Source organism: Hippichthys cyanospilos, chromosome 1 (genome assembly GCF_059441005.1).
Source record: "Hippichthys cyanospilos isolate Australia breed blue-spotted pipefish chromosome 1, RoL_Hcya_1.0, whole genome shotgun sequence".
Classification (NCBI taxonomy): domain Eukaryota; kingdom Metazoa; phylum Chordata; class Actinopteri; order Syngnathiformes; family Syngnathidae; genus Hippichthys; species Hippichthys cyanospilos.
Genome location: NC_142369.1, coordinates 28,727,948 through 28,747,580, shown reverse-complemented (window position 1 = coordinate 28,747,580; position 19,633 = coordinate 28,727,948). Strand labels below are relative to the sequence as shown.

Here is a 19,633-nt window from a genome sequence, read left to right as displayed (position 1 = left end):
TAAATATACACTTTAATAAAAGCATAGTTGCTTCTCATTGGTCAGGAAGTTCTGTTTGATTCCATTTGGAACCTGAAGTGGAGCCTTTGCCGAGAATTAATTGAAATAAGGGTGACTTTTTTTGCGAGCGGCAAGTGTGGGTGCACACTATATATTCTTAGAGCGAGGCAAGTAGGCAGTTGGTACATCAGTGACATGAAAGGATGTGAGGGAAGCGAGTCTAACAATACAGCATTAGAAACGTAGTTTCAATTATCCTGAGAACGCATCGGTGGTGGATGCGTCGGATTCTTTCGCATCCAGGAACGGCCGCCCACAGGCGTCTATTATCTTTTACTGCCATAGGCACGGCTCGGAGAATAACACAACACCGCACTCAGGTTTGTAGTATGCAGATCAGAAATAGAAATGGAAGCTATCTTTGTTTAAGTAATCAGTGCTGATGTCTTTGTTTTCATGTGGTCGACGCTTCTCATTTTACATCCGAATCCTCCACATCCAAATCACAAGTTACGCTTCTCTTGATCGCTCTACAAAGCTCCGGTGATGCACCAAAGACTTGTCGTGCGAGATTCAATCCTTAATCTAAGCAACAGACCCTGTTTTAGCCTGCTGAGGGAGACGGAGCTACAGGCTTACCCTCCGGCCAGAGCCGCCCCAGACCCCATCTGGGGCTGACTGGGACCCGAAGCAGAGCTCTCTTTCTGTCTCGCTCCTAAACACACGTTCACAGCATAGATTCAAATTATTGTTCTGACCTCACCTAAAATTTGCCAGAAAATAAATCAAATCAAATCAAATCATGAGGAAAGAGTCTAAGTGCCCCATACCACTTTGGAGGCAGAATAGTGATGATTGGGCACTGCTATTGAATTCTTGCAAATTTGATATTTTTAATCAAAAGGGGATTTTTGAAACATTCAAACATAAAATTACTGTCAGAAAATGTTAATTCTGAAAGGAAACTATATTTTTGGTGTGTGCTCTGTCCTCTCCTCTACTCAATAATAGCCGACATATCTTTTGCCAAAGGTGCTTGCGTTGCATGCCAATATTTTATGCACTTCATTTCTGAAACCACAATGATGGAAAAAGTGCAAACTGAATTAGTGCAAAACAGTAAACCTTGACCTTGATGACATTTTTGAGGATGTGCGCCTCCCAAAAGGTAATACGAGTTGTGGGACGTGAATTAAGCAACAAAGTCCACACATTTTATCATTGTCGTTTAGGTTTTTTCAATTTGCATGTGCCTTTTTGAACGCGCAATTGTGACTTTTGTTGCTTGTTTTCTACGTGAGAGCCAGATGAATGCGACCTGGCTGTTCAGACTGCGGTCGCATGTCGAGGCATTGGATATGCATCGGATTTAGTCCCACATATCCAGCCTGGGTCGCATTTTGAAAAAAATCGTATCTGTTTCATTCACACTGCCTAGATCAGCTACAGGTACAGGCGTAGAAATCTGAATTGGGTCATTTCAGGCTGCAGTATGAACGATGTCTTTTAGTGTGATCACATGGGATCTGTCATAAAGACGAAAACTAGACGCTCCTGGATATGCCACATGCAAAGATGCAAACATTATTCTTAACTTTATTTTGGGATCGAACTCAAAATTGTACAGCAGCTGTAAAGCGCAACATAAGCGCGAGTGTTTCTCGAGTCACCTCACCATGGCCAAAGGCACGATGCCTGCCACATCCTCTTGTGCCAGTCGGATCTCGGTGTCGGCCTCCTGCGTGGCAGAGCGGCTGGCCGGGTATTCCACCTGCCACGCCATCCACCGGCTGCCCTGAAGCTCTGGGAAACTCTCGATTTTCAGATCCACCTGCAACACCCTCTGAACTCCAATGTCCTCCCTAGTAGAGTGCAGAAAAGAGATGGTGCCAGTTAAGGATTATGCAGGTTGCTGGGATCTAAATGACGAGCCAAAGCGGGTGACTTTGTGTGAGTGTGTGTGCGTGCGCACAAACATATTCTTGTTCAACCCACAGTCTGCCATAATGATAACAAATGGTAGTTACCAGCTGCAATCTGTGACATTTAACCACAAGAGAGGCTTCAAATGTCAAGTCCCTTTGTGTTCAGCACTCAGGATATTCTTCTACTTTCTGGAATTATATCACATTTTTTTTTCCCACTCCCCTCACATGTTACCAAGGCAGATGTGTCATGTAAACATCTTCAATTTTATTTTAGTTTCAGAAGATCTTCAAGGCAGTATTTATTACCCATCATTAATCCTAGCACAAAGCTGAAGCTGGACCTACAGTAGTTGGACGTGTCTGTTTGCCATAGAAGCGCGTACAGAGTAAATTCCCTAGCGTACCTTAACACGATCTACGACTGCCCTGAATTAAGTCAGATGAATGGAGAGCCCTGATAATAAAAAGCCCAATAGTGTGATAAGTCTCGGGTGTTAAATAACCCGGAGACAAGAAAGGTTAGCTCTAAACAAGCGTTGGGGGTAGATGGTACAAGTACTCTTGCCATATATGTCAGAGGGCCGATAAATGTATTACACGTTGTTTACAAATGGCAATTTGTTAAAAGGACTTGAATGAGGATGCTGAGAAGTGCAGTTGCAGGGCTGAAATGCCAAAGCAAATAAGTATTGTGACAGCGATTAATACATCACATCACTTATGCAATCCCAAGATGTGAAACAAATATGAGCCTGGAGGGCATATTTGGTCTACACTACATCAAACTCTAAGTGCTTTGTGATGATTGCTGTCATATCATCATTATCGTATTATCGTTTTATCGTTTGAAGACACGGTGAGTGACTGATTAGCGTGCCCGCCTCAAAATGTGTGGGTTCGATTCCAGGCAACGGCCTTTCTGTGTGGAGTTTCTATGTTCTTCCTGTGCCTACATGAGTTTTCTCTGGATACTGCTGTTTCTTTCCACGTTCCAATAACATGCAGGGTAGGTTATTGGAAACTCGTCAGGGAACTTCATCAGTAAAAGCAGTATGGATAAAGGATGCATGGATCTTACCTTTGATTTGCCTCCCAGATAGGTCTATTTATTTCAAATTAATACCTGGTATGAATCATATATTTATGTGACATTGTTTGTGAAAATATGTAACTTGACAAGATCCTCACTCAGGGATGCAGTTTGACTCGCAATACTCATGATCGAAACAAAAAAAATGACAATTTCATCACAGTAATGCTAATCTTTATGTTTCTCTAAACCATTTTGACTTTATTATAGTGCTACTTGTTCAATTTACTAATACAAAATAAAAAAATAATGTATGTATTAACATAGGCATAACTTGAATAGTGGTAAGGATAAATAGGATCCCTCTTATATTTCCACATGATGTCAGTGGGAATAGTGAATATGTGTGAAACAACATAGTAAAAACCACAGAAACACCAACCCAAAAAAAAAAAAACCCACAAACAATTCAGTACGTTTAGGGTCTACTACAGTTTCAGGCAAGCAGAATGTAATTTCATAAAGCGAGGAAATTCAAATTTTGAACATCTTGGAAAGACAACAGTGCAAATGTACTTTGTAACATCTTAAATTATAGATGTAGGCCTAAAACACGAAAATGATAAATAATAGAAAATGTTTTGTTCTTGTAGATTCACATACTGTAAGTTTTACAGCCATTTCACAGGATACCCATAGTGTTCAGGCTTACTTTAAGAGAGTGAAAGATCTGTTTGGCAACGAAGCAAGAAAAACAATATTTCTCATCCAAAAGGAAGTGTATAAATAATAAACATGACATGCGAATAACTTGTGTCACATTTCATAACAGCTTAGCGATTAGAGAATAATGGGACATTGTGCGACCTCAAAGACTTATATAACTACTCCACAATTGTGCAAAAGTGACAGATGATGCCCTCTGCTTACAGACCAGCTAAAGCCAGCAGGTTGGTCTGGCAAAGAAACATGTCTGGATATAAACCCATGAGCACTACACGGTCACTAAAACCTGCGTTTACCATCAGCTCAAATGCCCTAATTTCTCCAGAACGTGTACGCACAGGCTGCCGTGTTAGATATCGCAGAAGGGGAACAAGAAACGCCGAACAGGAAGAGCAAAGAGGTTTTTTCCTTTTTTTTCTTGGGTACAATACTGTTTTCGTTTGTTGGTGGTTAAGGTTGGGTTTTTTAATTTATTTATTTATTTTTTAACATAACACTGAAATATAATGAAGTCCATATACAGTCCAGCATTATATAGGTCGGCAAAATGAAACCAACAGCATTCTGGTTAAACATGCAATTCAGTGAATAGACCCGCGTTACAAATTCTATGTTATGAAATCCATATATATCACACATTGCACTTTCTTTAAAACATATGAGGTGGCATTAAAATGTGAATTGGACATCCAGTGGTTCGGATTCAACTGCTAAATGTTTAAGTTCTGTTTTTCAGACCAATCCCGATACTGACACCAAGTACCAAAGACGACTCATACTTTTGATAAATAATATCTCCCGAGAGAAAAACAACAATGATTACCCTCCTCTCTCTGTCTCTCTCTCCTCTACCACTCTCTTTCTCTCTCTGTCCCTCTCATTCACTGTATTTACACACAAGAATGGCCCGCGCATGTGTAAGTACAGTATACTGTATGTGCAGTGAAATAGGTGAAGTTATGCATACTGCATATATTGGCAAATAATAGTGTCTTTTTAATTGATGTTGCGGGATAAACATGATATATTGAAATATTAGATCTGTAAAATAGCCAGTGAGAAATTTAAGACAAATATTAAACACATCTCACATGGTGTAAAAAAAAAATAACATTAGTCTAGGAATGAAAATTGAGCATCCATGTATTAATCAGTTTATAAAAAAAAATTCAGAACAACCCTGATTTAAATCAGGATTCGGGGTAAAATTTGTAAACAGAAATGATTGTGACTCTCTGGGACCGGACGTGGTCACCCCTGTCTCAATGGGTTAAAGCAACCAATCAATGACAGAAGCTGCAACTGACAAGGACTATCATTTGACATGACACAGGCCCCAACGCTTCCCCAGAAGGTCACATCATACGGGCAGGAGTTCAGGATCACCCGTGACATTGAAGATAGGGCTGTGCATATTTGATATCTGTGGATATGTGTGCATAAGTGTCCTTGAGCTGCCATTCCAGTCCAACCAACAGTCTTAAGGCCACCTGATAGGAGGTGGGGAGGGAGATTGTTGTGTCTGGTAGAATTCCTCATTCTTCAGGGGGAAAGAGTCTAAATTGCTGTTGTTTTGTGAGCGGGCAGTTAAAGATTGTGATCGACCTTGAGTCCATAGCGTGAGACTGTGAATGGGCTTCAGGTAGCCAGTTTAGCAATCAATTCTTCAATGCAAGACACCAAGTTTTCTCATGACAACTGTTGTGTTCAAGGATCCATCAACCACATGAAATTTGCGGTTGAGCTCACTTGCAGCATGAGTCTGAGCGTCGATCGCTCGCCCCATCATTCAAATGATCAGGATCATTGTCAGGCTTCTGCTGAGCTTGCTGATGAGCTTATCATTTGAATCGGGTGTGTCGGCGAAAGAAACTTGGAAAACATGCAAGACCGTGGCCCTCGAGGACCGAGTTTGGAAACCATGGTCCAGACAAAGTAAATGAGTTCATTATGGCATTTTAATTGAGATGTCTTATAACCCCAAACTGGTTGCAATGACACAAGATTGACAATAGATTTTGAAGCGGATGGCAAAAAGCGGAAGAGTAAAAACCTTTTTACCACACATTGAAAGCCTCGTGGCATTCTGTCCGCTGTACTTGCCTCCTAATGACATGTTTCATTAAATAGAACTTGGCCTGAATGTTACCCATGCAGAGAGAGACACCCATGTGGCATGAGCTGCCATTCTCCCTCCCTGTATGCTAACCACACAGCCTCCACGGAAAGTGTTAATTTCGCTGTCACTGCAGCATGGGGTCTAATTCAATTAGCAACAAAGGGGCCATGGATGCATGCCACGCATCTGGCCTCCGTTTGATAATTATCTGTGAAATAGCTGCGGTTTGAATAAAAGAGAAGCCAGGCCTACGACAGACTCATAAACTGGCATGCAAGTTGAAGCGTATGGGCGTTTATTAAACCTGGCATGTCAAAAACAATAGCATGGTAATGGTTTGCAGAATGATTGCCAAGATGAATACTATAAGACAAAGGCAAACTATACATCTATAAAAACTTAATGCGTCATGATCTCACATGAATTTAAGATAACGGCCTGTGTTTGTGTCAGGCCTTTCCGTTTGGTGCATGTTTTTGCTCTGACTGTGTTGGGTTTATCCAATTCATTTCAAAAACCTGCATCTTACAATAATGGCTGGGTCAAAATTGTCTACAGGTTAGTGTGAATGGATGTTTGGCTATGGGAGCTCTGTGACTGACAGCCGATCAGTCCGGGGTGTACCCTGCCTGTCAGGTTGGAAAATAGATGGATACAAAAAAATCAAATTTCTTTCAGCACATCAGTATTTGTGAGTGAGAGAGTATTGCTGTAACAGGCAGCCCATTTTTAAGTATTTTTTACCTTAGTCACCATGCAGCTATATTATGTCCTTATAAAACTGTGAAATCTTGAACACACAAAAAAGAGACTTTAGGAATGCAATGATGTGTCCAATCTGAGGTCACAAGACAAAATTTCCCAAGCAGCATAAACATATTCATCGGGCTGTAACTATGGGACAAGATCTGTGTTTTTAGCCTGTTGGCCTAGAATCTGCTGCCTGTCAAGCTACTCTATTCAAGCGGCCACACGTTTGAAGGAATCCAGACAATGCTTCAAAATAAAATGTGGCATATCAAATAATGTATGAAATGAATAGCATTGAGGTACTTTTATTTTATAGTTCTTCTCAGAAGAAAGGTCGTGGCAACAATCAACTACTTGATTATCTTAACATCACAGCATGAACAGCATTTAATGGAAACAACAGTGTTTTTTTTTTCTCGATTACCGTTCTTTTTTTGGCAAGATAGAAAACAAATAGCAAAAAAAACCAAATAGCAAACATGGCCACGAAATTGTCAAAATGTTCGTAAGTGGTCATGGTTTCTTCAATAAAAGAGTCGATGGACAATGATTAATATTTCGATGTCAAATAACCATGGACTGTCAGAGAAATCTTCAAAGACTAGAGACAAGCCCAAATGCAAAACAGTAACTCAGACCAACCAAGATTGACTTTTCTTTGCCGGCAAGGGAGGACTCAGCTTCCATTCTCGTGTTCGCTCCAGAGCCGTCGGAGCTCAGCCGTCCCCGCCTGCTTTTTATTCACTCAGCAAAGCATTACACAATACAAGACAACATAAAGCGCCAGCCGGGTGCTGCCAACAGCTGGGCCAAGGTTTAAGTTCACACTTTCCTACGTCAACAGCTTTATCTATGGACTGGGGCGAGATGAACTAGCACTGCATCGATGGATAGCAACGCATGCTATTCGAGACAAGAGATAAACACATAATGATACCAACCTAATATATGATTTCCTTCACATGGATGCACGTTTTTTTGAAAGTATACGTCTAGGATGCATGAACGCAGGCAAACGAGAACACTGAACAACATGTTTTGTGCACACATTACTTATTCATTAGAATGCAATATTAAACCAAATTTGTCATTCAATCATTCAACAACTGCTGACTAAGATATCATTAACAGTTTTTCAGGTACATTTAAAATGTTTTAGCAGGAAAAAGTTGTCACGTTTATCGTTGACCATCTGAAGTCATCTGTTACCCAGTGTATTGACCAGGAAAGAGCTCTTGGTGGTGATTCCAATTCATATTGACGTTCGAAAAAGTCAACAGGCCCCTCTTGAATCCAAGCTAAAAAAAAAAAAAAAAAAGTAGATTTAAGTGTCCAAAAGAATAAACGGTCAAAGGAGAGAGTTATTGGAAAGGTTCCTGTTGAGACGATTCCTCCAGAGAAAGCGATAATTGAAAGAGCTTCTTTTGTCTCATAGATCAAAATCATTGTGCCATTGTGACACTCCTTGTTTAAGCCCAACTAAAGAGGCCACAACCATCTGTCCTACACATTCAACTGGGTTTAGAGAGTAAGACATGGTTAGACATATAGATTTTTTCTCAAAAACTAAGCGACATACGTTATTTGACATTTTTTCAGTTAGAGGTAGTATTATTGCATTAACAAGAACATTGATGAAGGTTAAGGAAGGTCCTATTTGGTATGGATCAATTATGTATACAAGTATGAGTAAATACAACGGGGTGCCTGAAACAAGTCTCGGCAGGAAGCATGCAACTGCGTGGATTCCCAAAAACATGAAAACTGAAATAGAAGATGGAATTGACAATGTAGATAGTGGAGCCGAAAGAGACGATGTGCAAGACAGTGTGTGAGTGCACGTGAGCGGGGTGTTCACAAGCAAAATCCAAATGGCTTGCAGAAGGAAAACTTTAAATTTACGGGTTCAGTGATGCGTGAAACTCAACTGTTGACATGCGCTGTCAACTGGAACCAGCAAAAAAAAAAAAAAAAAAGAGCCAATAGAATAAAACTGGAACACACTGTAAACACACACACTGACACAAACAATGCAATGCATGGATTTACATTAGCAAGCATAAGCAAACGTTTACGTTAGTTACACGCATGACTGGCCATTTTAAATTTGAATAACCAGCCAAAATGTCCAGTGAGACAACATAGTACACACGGAATCTTGTAGTCAGGCTCCCGAACTCGGCATGTTGAAAAGATGAGCATTCAAAAACTACTACAGCCACCATACTTTACATTTCTCTCCACCACATACCACAACGTGGAGAAGTGTTATGGAGAGAGCTCTGGGTTAGGCTCCATCCCCTGACAACACTGAAAAGGATACAAACGATAAGATTTGACTGAACAATTGAAGATTTGATTGTTTAATTCTAAGCGATTCACATGGCAGTCAGCACAATAAGCAGGTGAGTTGCCTGATGCTGTTCGTGGGCGAAAAAAAAAAGAAGAAAAAAACAGACAATAGTCTATTCTTTTTTTGTACTGTAATTGCCCATTCATATGGTCGTGCCCCTAACTCACAAGGTACATCACAGGAATGCACAGCTTTTGCTTTGGGAATTCGAATAGAATGACATTGCTAGAGTAAATGGATGAGAAGTTATGGCGTTTGAAAAACATGCACCAATTCCTGTCAAACATAAAATTGACCTTAGCTACAGCCAACATTGTACATATTCACATAAAAACACCTACATAACACTTTGGATTGTTGCAAACTAACCGGTGAACACTTTCACTTGAAGCACTTGGAGCAGGTTGTCGCATCTGACAGCTCCTTAGCGAGAGGGCTGAACAACATATTACACAAAGTACTTTGCATGACCTTAAGTAAACTTACATGCTCAAGATGAATATTGCTCATGTGAATTTGTAAATGATGCTTAGATCACGGGAAATGAAAACTAAAAACATGCATAAAAAAAAAAACCTAAACAAAGTTCCCTGCACACACCACCAACACAACAGCGGCATCTCAAAGCAAACAAATGAACTGCGTTCATATTTTCAATGGCAACAATTATTATTATTCATTTGAAGGGTTTAGGAGTGTTTTTTTGTTTGTTTTTTGGCTTGGAATGGATTAGGATATTTAATGGTAAAAAAAAAAAGAAAAAAAGAAGAAGCACCGCTACCTACGAAAAATTCATGTTGTGAAATGACTTTCGGAATTAATTGATTTCCTAAGTACAACTGTATGTCGCCATGGTGATGGCGAAATGAATCACAATCACTAAGATCTACGGTCATCAGATGTGAATTATGGATTTTTTTGGTGTATCTTCTTTTTATTTGATGTGCCACGCGATAGCTTGGTTAACACCCACCTTTTCCTAAGCGTTCTATGATGAGATTGGTTCACTGAATGGCAAAGTAAAAGACAAATGCACATGCACGTCACTAGCGTTAACTTCCGGATCCCATGGCGTAATCTAATTTCGCAAGTGGGATGTATTTTCAAAGTGGATACTAATGGATTTCACGTCTCATGAAAACTCCACAAACTGGAAATCAAGCCACCCTCAGACTGCACCATATCACACCACTTCGGCGTCAGAGATGAACAAACGTTTAATGCTTTGAATATACAATTTAGAAAAGTTTATTTTCATCTCTTGTTTGTCATAAATGTACTGAGAAATATAATATTTGTAATATTTCCATTTGGGCAGCATTTTTTATTTTTTGTTTAATCTTATTTTATGACATAAGAGTTATAGAATTGATCGCTATCTTCAAAGAGTAGTGGATGTCCACATGTTATTTTTGGAGATAAAGGCATGTTTCTTACAAATCAAAACTCAGTAAATGTAAAAAAGAAAAAAAAAAGACATTGTTTCCCTTTTATATTCCATCTTGCAAAGCAGACTGAAGTTGTGTGATGACTCTTTGCACATCAATAGATTGAAGCACAAATCATTTTTGATTCAATCAAACCATGTTTAATCGAAAATCGAAGTCCGAATTGAATGGTCAGACAGTCAAATAATTAATAAATAATTTAATTAATTTTTGGATATCAAAATATGAATCATTGTCCGCTTACTCTTTTACTTGAACAATTAGTCATATTTTTTACCACTTCGTTCTTCATGTTTGTTCTGATCTTGCAGGTCAGGTTCTTTCGTTTTTACTTGTGATCTTGTTGTTTTGAGATTTCGTCTGCAGGATCTCGTTATAGAAAAAAAAGTGCCTTATATAAGTCAGAAACAACATCAACTCAGCAATATTTTTAGTATCAGTGACAAGTGAAATAAAAGAAAATCAGCTAACAATGAGCCAGAAAGTAAAAAGTGAAAGTGAAATGCTTCGGAAGATTGAGAAGAGGAAAACATGTTGGCACATTGAAGTTAAGATGACTTTTATTCCAAAATGGACTAAGTTATATCAATGGTTGTGATATGAAGAAGATGATGACGAGTGCTACATGTAAGTTCATTCTATTATTTTAATAAATGTTACAGTTACATGTGTTCATAACTGTTATTGGTTTTTGCTTGCAAGTTTGAACCTCACATGTACTTTTTACTGAGCAATTTTTGGGACTCCATCCATTTCTGTCGTGACCCATAGATTTTTTTAGTTTTGCAAGTCCCGGGGATTCAACCGTTTTCAGATGTAAAACAAGGACTGCATCATAGTAAAAGTAACCACAGAAGAAGTCAATGAAGCACCTTTTTTTGCATACTGCTCAGGCATGATGCCAATGTACCAAATGTACTGTATACAGATGCCCTGTTCTGCATGACCAAGGCAGCTAAGCAGGAAAGGTTAAATCCAAATAAATAAGTAAAATATCACAATATTGGCACAATCATCGCAACGTCATCTTTTGTTTTCATTTTCTTCTACATTCTATGACATAGAAACTCAGTGGTGCATGTAAGATTGCAGGGCAACCACGCCTTTAATACAGGTGTACTGTAAATCCACCCATCTAACCCTAACCCGGCTTGCTGGCGCCTATCCCAGTTTTCTACGGGCAGTAGGCGGGGGACACCCTGAACTGGTTGCCAGCCAATTGCAAGGCATTCTGTAAATCCAAACATGCATTTAGTGTTCTGTAGCAGTATTCTGCTGAAATGACTTGAATTCTATTTATTTCAAAACACACACAAAAACAAACACGCTTTCCTTGAAAGTAGAGCATTTTGGATGGAGCGGGGTGCAGGTTTCAATGTTGACAACACATCTACACTGGAAGATGTTTTCATATTTAAAGTGCGCTATATTTTCCAAATGGATTTCCCTGAGATTCACAAGTCTCGGGAAAATTCATGCTTCATCATTTACCGCCACCCTCAGACTTTTTAAGCGGTTGCCCACAAATTTCTCGGTTAGGCATGGTGGGTGCGTCAGAAGTAACGATGGGATGATGCACTCTATAAAAGATGCACAAAGATGCTATTCATGAAGGGGAGAATACGGTCCTTTGATTGACGAGTTTGTATAACAATGTAATTGCTGCTGTTTCCGTGTTTTAGCGACAAAATACAAGATGCTAAATTTCAAAAGGATCACACAGATGTACAAAATAAATCATTACAATGCTACAAATATAGGCTTAAAATATTTATTTTTCTATTTTTGTAAAGCATTTTTGTGAACAATTGACTAAAGGAGAAGCCATTTTCTACATGTATGGAGCATTTTTTGTAGGTTAATCACAGGAACCTCAAAGAAGGGTTTTTGCAAAGCGCAATCATTAAATGAAAAATAAAAATATAGATGATTGACTGCCTTGAGATACAGACATTACCTAGGGGCAGTATGGGTGGTATGCACTGTCAGAATTCTATCAAATAAAATATGTTGTCTTTTATTATTTCAATGTTGTTGTGCGTGTGTGCTCTTGGCTTCCCTACTGTGAACAGATGTTTGTTTTGTATCTTAGAGCTTTCTGATCCGCGATTTCGGTCAACTCATCTCAGCGCATCTCTCCACAATATGGATTTTTTTGTTTGTTTTTAATGAAAAAAAAAATCTCACGCATAAATGTTTCACTTATATATTTCATTCATATTTTGACTATTCTAAACAAGTTTGACTCAAACAGAATTCACTGAAAGTGTTTGTGTGAAATGCAAATGGGGAGGTTAGGAAAAAAGCCAGAGGGTAGAAATTTGGAGGTTGCGCATTTGAGGAATGAAGGTGTATAAAAACACCTGTAGCTGCATATTCCCAAAGGACCAAATCAACTACACAGAGTAATAAGAAAGATAGTGAAAGCAGGAGACGGGTGTGTAAACTTCCCCTGAAACATTGTCACATAAAGCCAAAACAGAAATAAGAATTGTTGTGAGGAATGCTGCTTCAGCGGCATTTTTGACTTTGAAGGTCCTTGCAGACGCATAGTTACTGCGGAGGTTTGAACCCGGAACCAGACTTGATAAATATGACCTTTTTAAAGTCATACGAGCAAAGCAAATCTCAAATTAATCTTGTTGTTTTATCATGAGACAGAATTTGGGGCCATGCCCTTGTCCCAGGATGGCATAACAAGCAGGTTATTAACTGCTTTCATCATGTGGTCTTTATTTAAAACTGTCACCCCAATTGCTACGAAAGCAATAATATGCAAGAGAGTAGGTCTTCTCCATCCCAACTCTTAACCTCAGAACAACCTTCAGAAAAGCACTCGTGGACAGATGTCATAACTGGCCTTAAGCATCGTCTCTAATACTTTTCAAACAAGATTACATTTGATTGCATTTTGATATCATGACGCCTTTGAATTGGTAAACATTGGTTTACTGGGGCATGAAAACGCATCCAGTATAAATGCCCGTGTTGGTGTTTGAATCACAGAAAATGTCGACATTTGAACATACTGAAGTGTTCTCTACACGAAGGCTGCGATGAATGGCTGAAGATAGAAATACAACCAAGCGTGCTGGCATATGCCTCATATCGCTATTTCCTCCAACATACAAATCCAATAACAGTGATTTATGGCATGTCAAAAAACATTCATTAGGAGCCCTCTAAACTGGCTTAACCAAAGAAGAGATAGCTACCCAGACTGTTACGAGTAAGTCCTCCGCTTTAAAGGATACAGGCTTATGGTCTGTTCCCTTATAGATTTAATAGACAGGATACAGGTATGTATGTACATATATGCCTTTCGATGCATTTCTGGAACAAATGTCCAGAAATACTGTCCTATATACAGTGAAGAAAAACCAGCAATGTACTTCCAGTAATTTGCATAGGTGATGGTCGGCTTTATTTAACACAATAGGTATGCTAGGAATAAAACTGAAAAAATATAAAAAATTAAAAAAAATTCTATATATGTATGTGTGTGTGTTTGTAAAATGGAAATTCTTATTGGACAAAAGCTTTTGTTATAAATGTACTAACGTTTAAAACCTTTGGTAAATAAGAAGAATGTCATCGAATAACCAAATTCAAGTATTTGCTCCTCAACTTGCCCTGAGGGGAACCAGACCACGGTCGATGCATTGGCCCATCTTAAACAGTATGATATCCCGATTCCCCGAATACCAAATCTCATCTTGGACTTAATGAAATGCACCACGCCAACAACTGCCTAATCAAAATTAAATGCTTTTTCACAGTGCAAAATTAGGGTCCATCAGCGGAAGAATAGCCTCCACGGGGGTAATGGATCTCTAATGAGGGTAGTTATCATCACTGGTGACCTCGGACCTGCGGCAGACACTACTTCCCAGTCAGCTACACTCAATATTTGTCTCATTTAGAGAAAAGCTAAATAGCATATGGCAATGAAATAAATTGCTAGTTCCCACAGTTACACGCAATTTTCTGCCCGAAACAAGATAATAGGCTTTGACCACTATGGCAGGCGGCAACATGCAGAGATGCTGATATCTCATTTAGACACACACTAGGGGGCAGCAGACACTGAGCAGTGTGTGTGCATGTGTGTACGCGCACACACACACACACACAAAAACATTGTTCTGCGCTGATCAACTCATTGTGTGCCCATTGGCAAGTATCATCATTCCAAGGCTTTAAGGTTCACAAAAACTCAATGCATTTAGCTAGACCATTATTGACTAAAGACTTCAAAGCCCGAGCGGATCGGACCTTTCTGATATTATAAGGTAGGCTTTGCCATCCTTTGGAAGGATAAGCACTGACTGTGTTTGACACAAAACAGGTGAACACTTCACAGATAAGATCAATTTGAAATTGCAGCATGAGCTTAGCAAACAGGTCAGGAGTCCTAACCCTGGACCAGGACCCAGCCCATCTTCATATGAAAGAGTAGAGCAGAAAAAAGGGTATTTAATCTCCTCAAACTTGTGGAGACCATTTTGATGACAACACAAACTGTGAAATAATCGCATTGCTAAATTTACCCTGACCTATAAGCCTATTTTAAATAGATGGAGCAAAAAAAAACAAAAAACAGCAACCGATTGTTCCTGTTTTAGCTAATAGGACATGAGGATGGTGTTAGGTTTTAGGGCAGGGGTTGCTAGCCAATTGCAAGGCATGCTTTAAAAGCAAATCCAGTCCTCGAAAGCCACTATCCAGCCTGTTTTCCATGTAACCCTCGCGTGGTAGACCTGATTCAAGTAACCAGCCCCTGTTTTAAGGTGGGGTTATTTTTTTGTTTCTTCATGTCTTGCGTTTCAATTGGTGTTTGTGTTCGTTTCATGTCTCGGGTTTGAGTTTGTTTTGCTCTTAGTTGGTCATATTTCTGGTCCACTTGTGTCAGCGTCTTGTAAGTGTGATTGCATCTACCTATCCTCATCAACCTGCTTCCCATAATGCTGCCAATCAGAATCACAGAATACACACTTTAACAAGAGACATATTGGAGACATATTGGTGCCTTGTGATGTGCAACAGTCTGTTTGCATTTAGCAATCATGTGACACACAAAAGTGTTCCATTCCGTTGCCAACAAAGGGGAGTTGACCGTCACGGATCTGCTGATTGTGACTAATAATGTTTCCGATATGCTTGCAGCTCCATAGACTGGCACATGTTTCATGCTTTGCCCATATTCTTGACTTAGATGCTTACTTGAAACAGTTTAATTTCATATCTTGTTTATTATGAAATAGTAAGAAATATTAGTTCAGGGTGTCCCTCGTCTAATGCCCATGGACTAATGGGATAGGCACCAGCTAGCCAGCGACCCTAGTGAGGACAAGCGGTTACAGTTAATGGATGGAATTTCTTGTATATTAACCTAACTTCCTTTTTTATGCTAAAGATGCACTTTATTTTTGTTTCATCTTATGTTGTACTATAAAGGCTATACAATTTATAGTTAGCTTCAAAAAGTATAAGATGTCCGTATGCTAATTTTATGGAAAAGGGCATGTTCCTTACAAATCAAAACTTTGTAAATACAAAAGGCAGTTTTTCACTATTAACACTGTACTGTAATCATTACAATACCATAAAGAAGATATCCCTTTAATTAATATGTATTCATTTGATGCTAGCTACCCCGGATAGTCTGCCTAATCGTATGGACTATTTTCATAGGCAGCACATGCATTTGGGCATTAAAAAAAAAAAAAAAATACTTAAAAAGAAAGAAAGAAAGAAAGAAAGAAAGAAAGAAAGAAAGAAAGAAAGAAAGAAAGAAAAAAGAAAGAAAGAAAATAAACCAATTGTGGTTTCTTTCACACAGCCCCAGTGCAGCCGTTTGGTGATTGAATATAAACTAGATTTTAAGCCTGCTCAAAGCAGGCCTAAGTTGTAGTGCAGATAATGTAACATGAACTTGGTGATACATACTCTTCGGGACGTGCGGTGGATGACATCATATTTTATTCATAAATATAAGAGCAGCATAACAACCCAGAAATTGGCCCTCGAGCCAAAAGGTTTGACCAGCCCAAGGTCAATAAAACTGATGAGGGGAGGACAGCAATAATTAGCAAATTGGAATAACGTGAAATTAAATTTGAATGAATAAAACAAAATGATGTCACATTTTTTAATGAACCACACCTTTGCTGACCAGGATTATTCAAGGTAAATGTCTTGACAGAAAAGCAAATAATGATAATGATAATTAATAAGTGTAAATTCAACTTTAAAATCATTAACTCTTCCATTTCAATTTTACTTTTACAGTGCAAGTTTGGTGCCCGGGAACAGTAGCACATTCACGCTTTTCATCTAGCTTCTATGAAATAAGTCATCCCGACTACGATGGAAGTTCACTCTTTTGCACATGTATTATTTAGGCTCCATTCAGAAAGTCAATTCTTCTGCCTTAACTTTACACTTGGAGTGTGAGCGTTCCAAGAGGCAGAGCGGGCTCCTTTTGTTTGATTCATAAACGTTTTGTTGTCAAAACTATTCAACTCCCCGTCAGTCTACAACACTTCCATCCTGCTTCAATAGCTTTCATCTTGCCCTGCCTGATGCTCTGACACTCAGTGTCCCCAGTTAGAGCAGCCACACGTAGTGCGCCCTGATTGCGGTGCTCCAAAGAACCGAACTTCCAAAATGGTTGGAGTGTAGCAGTGCATGCACGGAGAGAATATCTGAAAGCCCGTTTGGTATCGACACTGTCAGAGTAGTATTTGTGTAATCATGAAAGAAAAACAGGATTTGTTCAGAAATCGTATTTTTCAAATTGCAATTTAAAGAAGCAGAAGCTTGCGTGTGTAGTATATGGGAGTTAACTATGGCAACATTAAGGAAGTGACGCCGACAAGTGACTTGTGCAAAGGTGGCGTGGGCACGACCGACCGAATTTTACCTCAGGCTCAATTCCCTGTGAATCACTTGGGCTCAAGGAGGTTAAATATAGTCAAGAACTGTGGGTCTGCCTGAACTGGCTCATTTCTATTTTGCATATGTTGTGCATCTGTTCACTGGACACAAACGACACAAACAAAGTTCAATGACTGAGCATCGTGTTTAAGAGCTGATTAGTCGTCCAAAAAAAAAAAAAAATGTTGATGATTAATCACAGTGGTGGCTGCAGCCAACAACTATGTTAATATTCCTAAACTTGAATGAGTACTTAGATCAAATATATTTGTGATTGGTTGAATACACAAAAAATAAATGATTCTTTTTCACAAATATTGAGCTCACTTTTTTTTTGCAAATGCAAAACATTTTGGGAAGGTTTTAACAAAACAAATAAACAGCTATTCTGTTGTGCAAGCTTCACTTCAGCAGGTGGCATTTAAGCATTCAACACCGATGGCTGTGTGTTGACGTATTTAGCACGGCTGACTAGGAATGAGACAAATAGAGCTTTGGGAGTGGTCAAGCTAAAATGAATACAACTACAGTATATTGGTGTAGAAAAGGCACCAGTGCTTCTTGCTCTATTACGTATCAACCATGGGTGAACCTCTTCCTCCCAAACTGGCCAGCTACTGACAGCTAAATTCATTTTTATCATGTTTTTATTTTTCTCTTTCACTCCACAGCGCTGTCCTTCAGCACGTTAAATATAGGTACACACCTGCTCTTTTAAACGATGCCATGAATTTGAGCGCGTGCAATTTTGAAACATTGACAACACGTTTTGTTTCTCGATCCATCCATTTTCTAGAGCCGCTTATCCCCACACGGGGCGTACTTGTGTTAAAAGTGGGTGCAATAGACTGCTCTGAAGTCTTCCATGTACATGTACACATTCTGAGTTTCTGAATAACATAAACAGTTTTAATGCAATAGCCAACATGAAATATTCAACATTTTTTTTCTATTATCTTTCATGGAAGATGATTGTTGGTGTCCTTGGTGTAAAACGGTTGGAAAACTAATAGTAAAACATATTTTCTACCAACATACCGGTATGTCCTTTGCATCAATTTAGGGGTCCCCCAAAATAGACTACAAGCAATCATTTCATCCATCCATTAATTTCACCGATCGTCTTTAGAGTCACTGGCAGCTGGAGCCTATCTCAGCTGTCTTCAGGCAAATGACAGATTACACTTTGGACAGGTTACTTGTAAGTCACAGGTCACACATAGAAACAGAGAATTCACAACGTTCACATTCTCACCATCACTAAAATGAAATTGAACCCCATGCATGCACAAGTCAGGCAGAACCACTGCGCTGTTATTGAAAGTCGATTTGGTCATCATGTTGGAATGGTCTGTTGCCATCTCACACATAAATCAGTGCGGCGCTCATCCAATGAATGGCTTTTGCCTGTTTGTCCTTTTATTTATTTGGGAACAATTGCATTGATTGGCAGTCACTAGGCAATTTTCAGTAAAAAGCAATTGTTTCAATTCATAGAATGATCAGTGTTTGTAAATGCATTCCATTATCCAGATGACCAGTTTTTAATATTTCACAGTAAATCACCCAAAAACGCAGCGTGAGTTTGATGTCATTCATTTTAAATGAATGGTAAAGGAGCAAGATAATATTTTAAACACTCTTATTTTGCAAGACTTAAAATTATTGTCAGCAGCAAAATGACCCCCTGCAAAATAACCGGAGTAAAATAACCGGTTCTTTCATACAATAAAATAACCGGTATAGTCACTTCAGACCTCATTATTCAGTAGTTTTAAAAACGCACGCTTTTGATGACCGGAAGGCATGAACTGGATGACATCGACACAGAACGAAGTGAGCCCAATGATATTGTTGACTTATTTGCTGAGTGTTATTTTCTCTTGAAACTCAAAGAATTAAGCAAAACAAAACAAATGGGGTACTGTAGACCAAGAAGATGAGCATACTAATACAACTTAGCATTCAGAATACAAAGAGTCACAAGGGGGCGGATGGAGTGGAAAGAAGTAAACAACACCAGCTTGTTAGAAGAAAAATGGGCAGGAGTGGAAAGGAGGAGCTGCCGCCAGCTCAAACACGCGACCGAGTAGATGTGAGTGGGCTACAGGCCTGATTTGATAGATGTGAGAGCTTTTGTCAGAACAGGTGCAGTCTACACGTGTGATGGCTAGTGCATGTTAAGCGTTCTTTATATTTGCTTACTTTCTACAAAGATCCAATGCTTAATTTAAGACTTTTTCAAAGTGTCAAATGGAAGTAATGTTTGTTCCAAGCTTATTTAATGACATGCCGCATGTCATTACACCGGATATTTTTGTTCCACCAATTAAACAGAGC

At 39.1% G+C, this 19,633-nt stretch overlaps 1 protein-coding gene across 1 annotated transcript in view; it reads right to left on the bottom strand.

The window, feature by feature from the left end:
- LOC148430006 (transmembrane protein 132C) overlaps positions 1-19,633 on the bottom strand; it is a 121,820-nt gene that overhangs the window by 38,764 nt on the left and 63,423 nt on the right. The window contains exon 4 of the mRNA XM_088432841.1: positions 1,676-1,862. Within this exon, the coding sequence (XP_088288967.1) occupies positions 1,676-1,862 (187 nt within the window). The remainder of the gene's footprint in view (positions 1-1,675; positions 1,863-19,633) is intronic.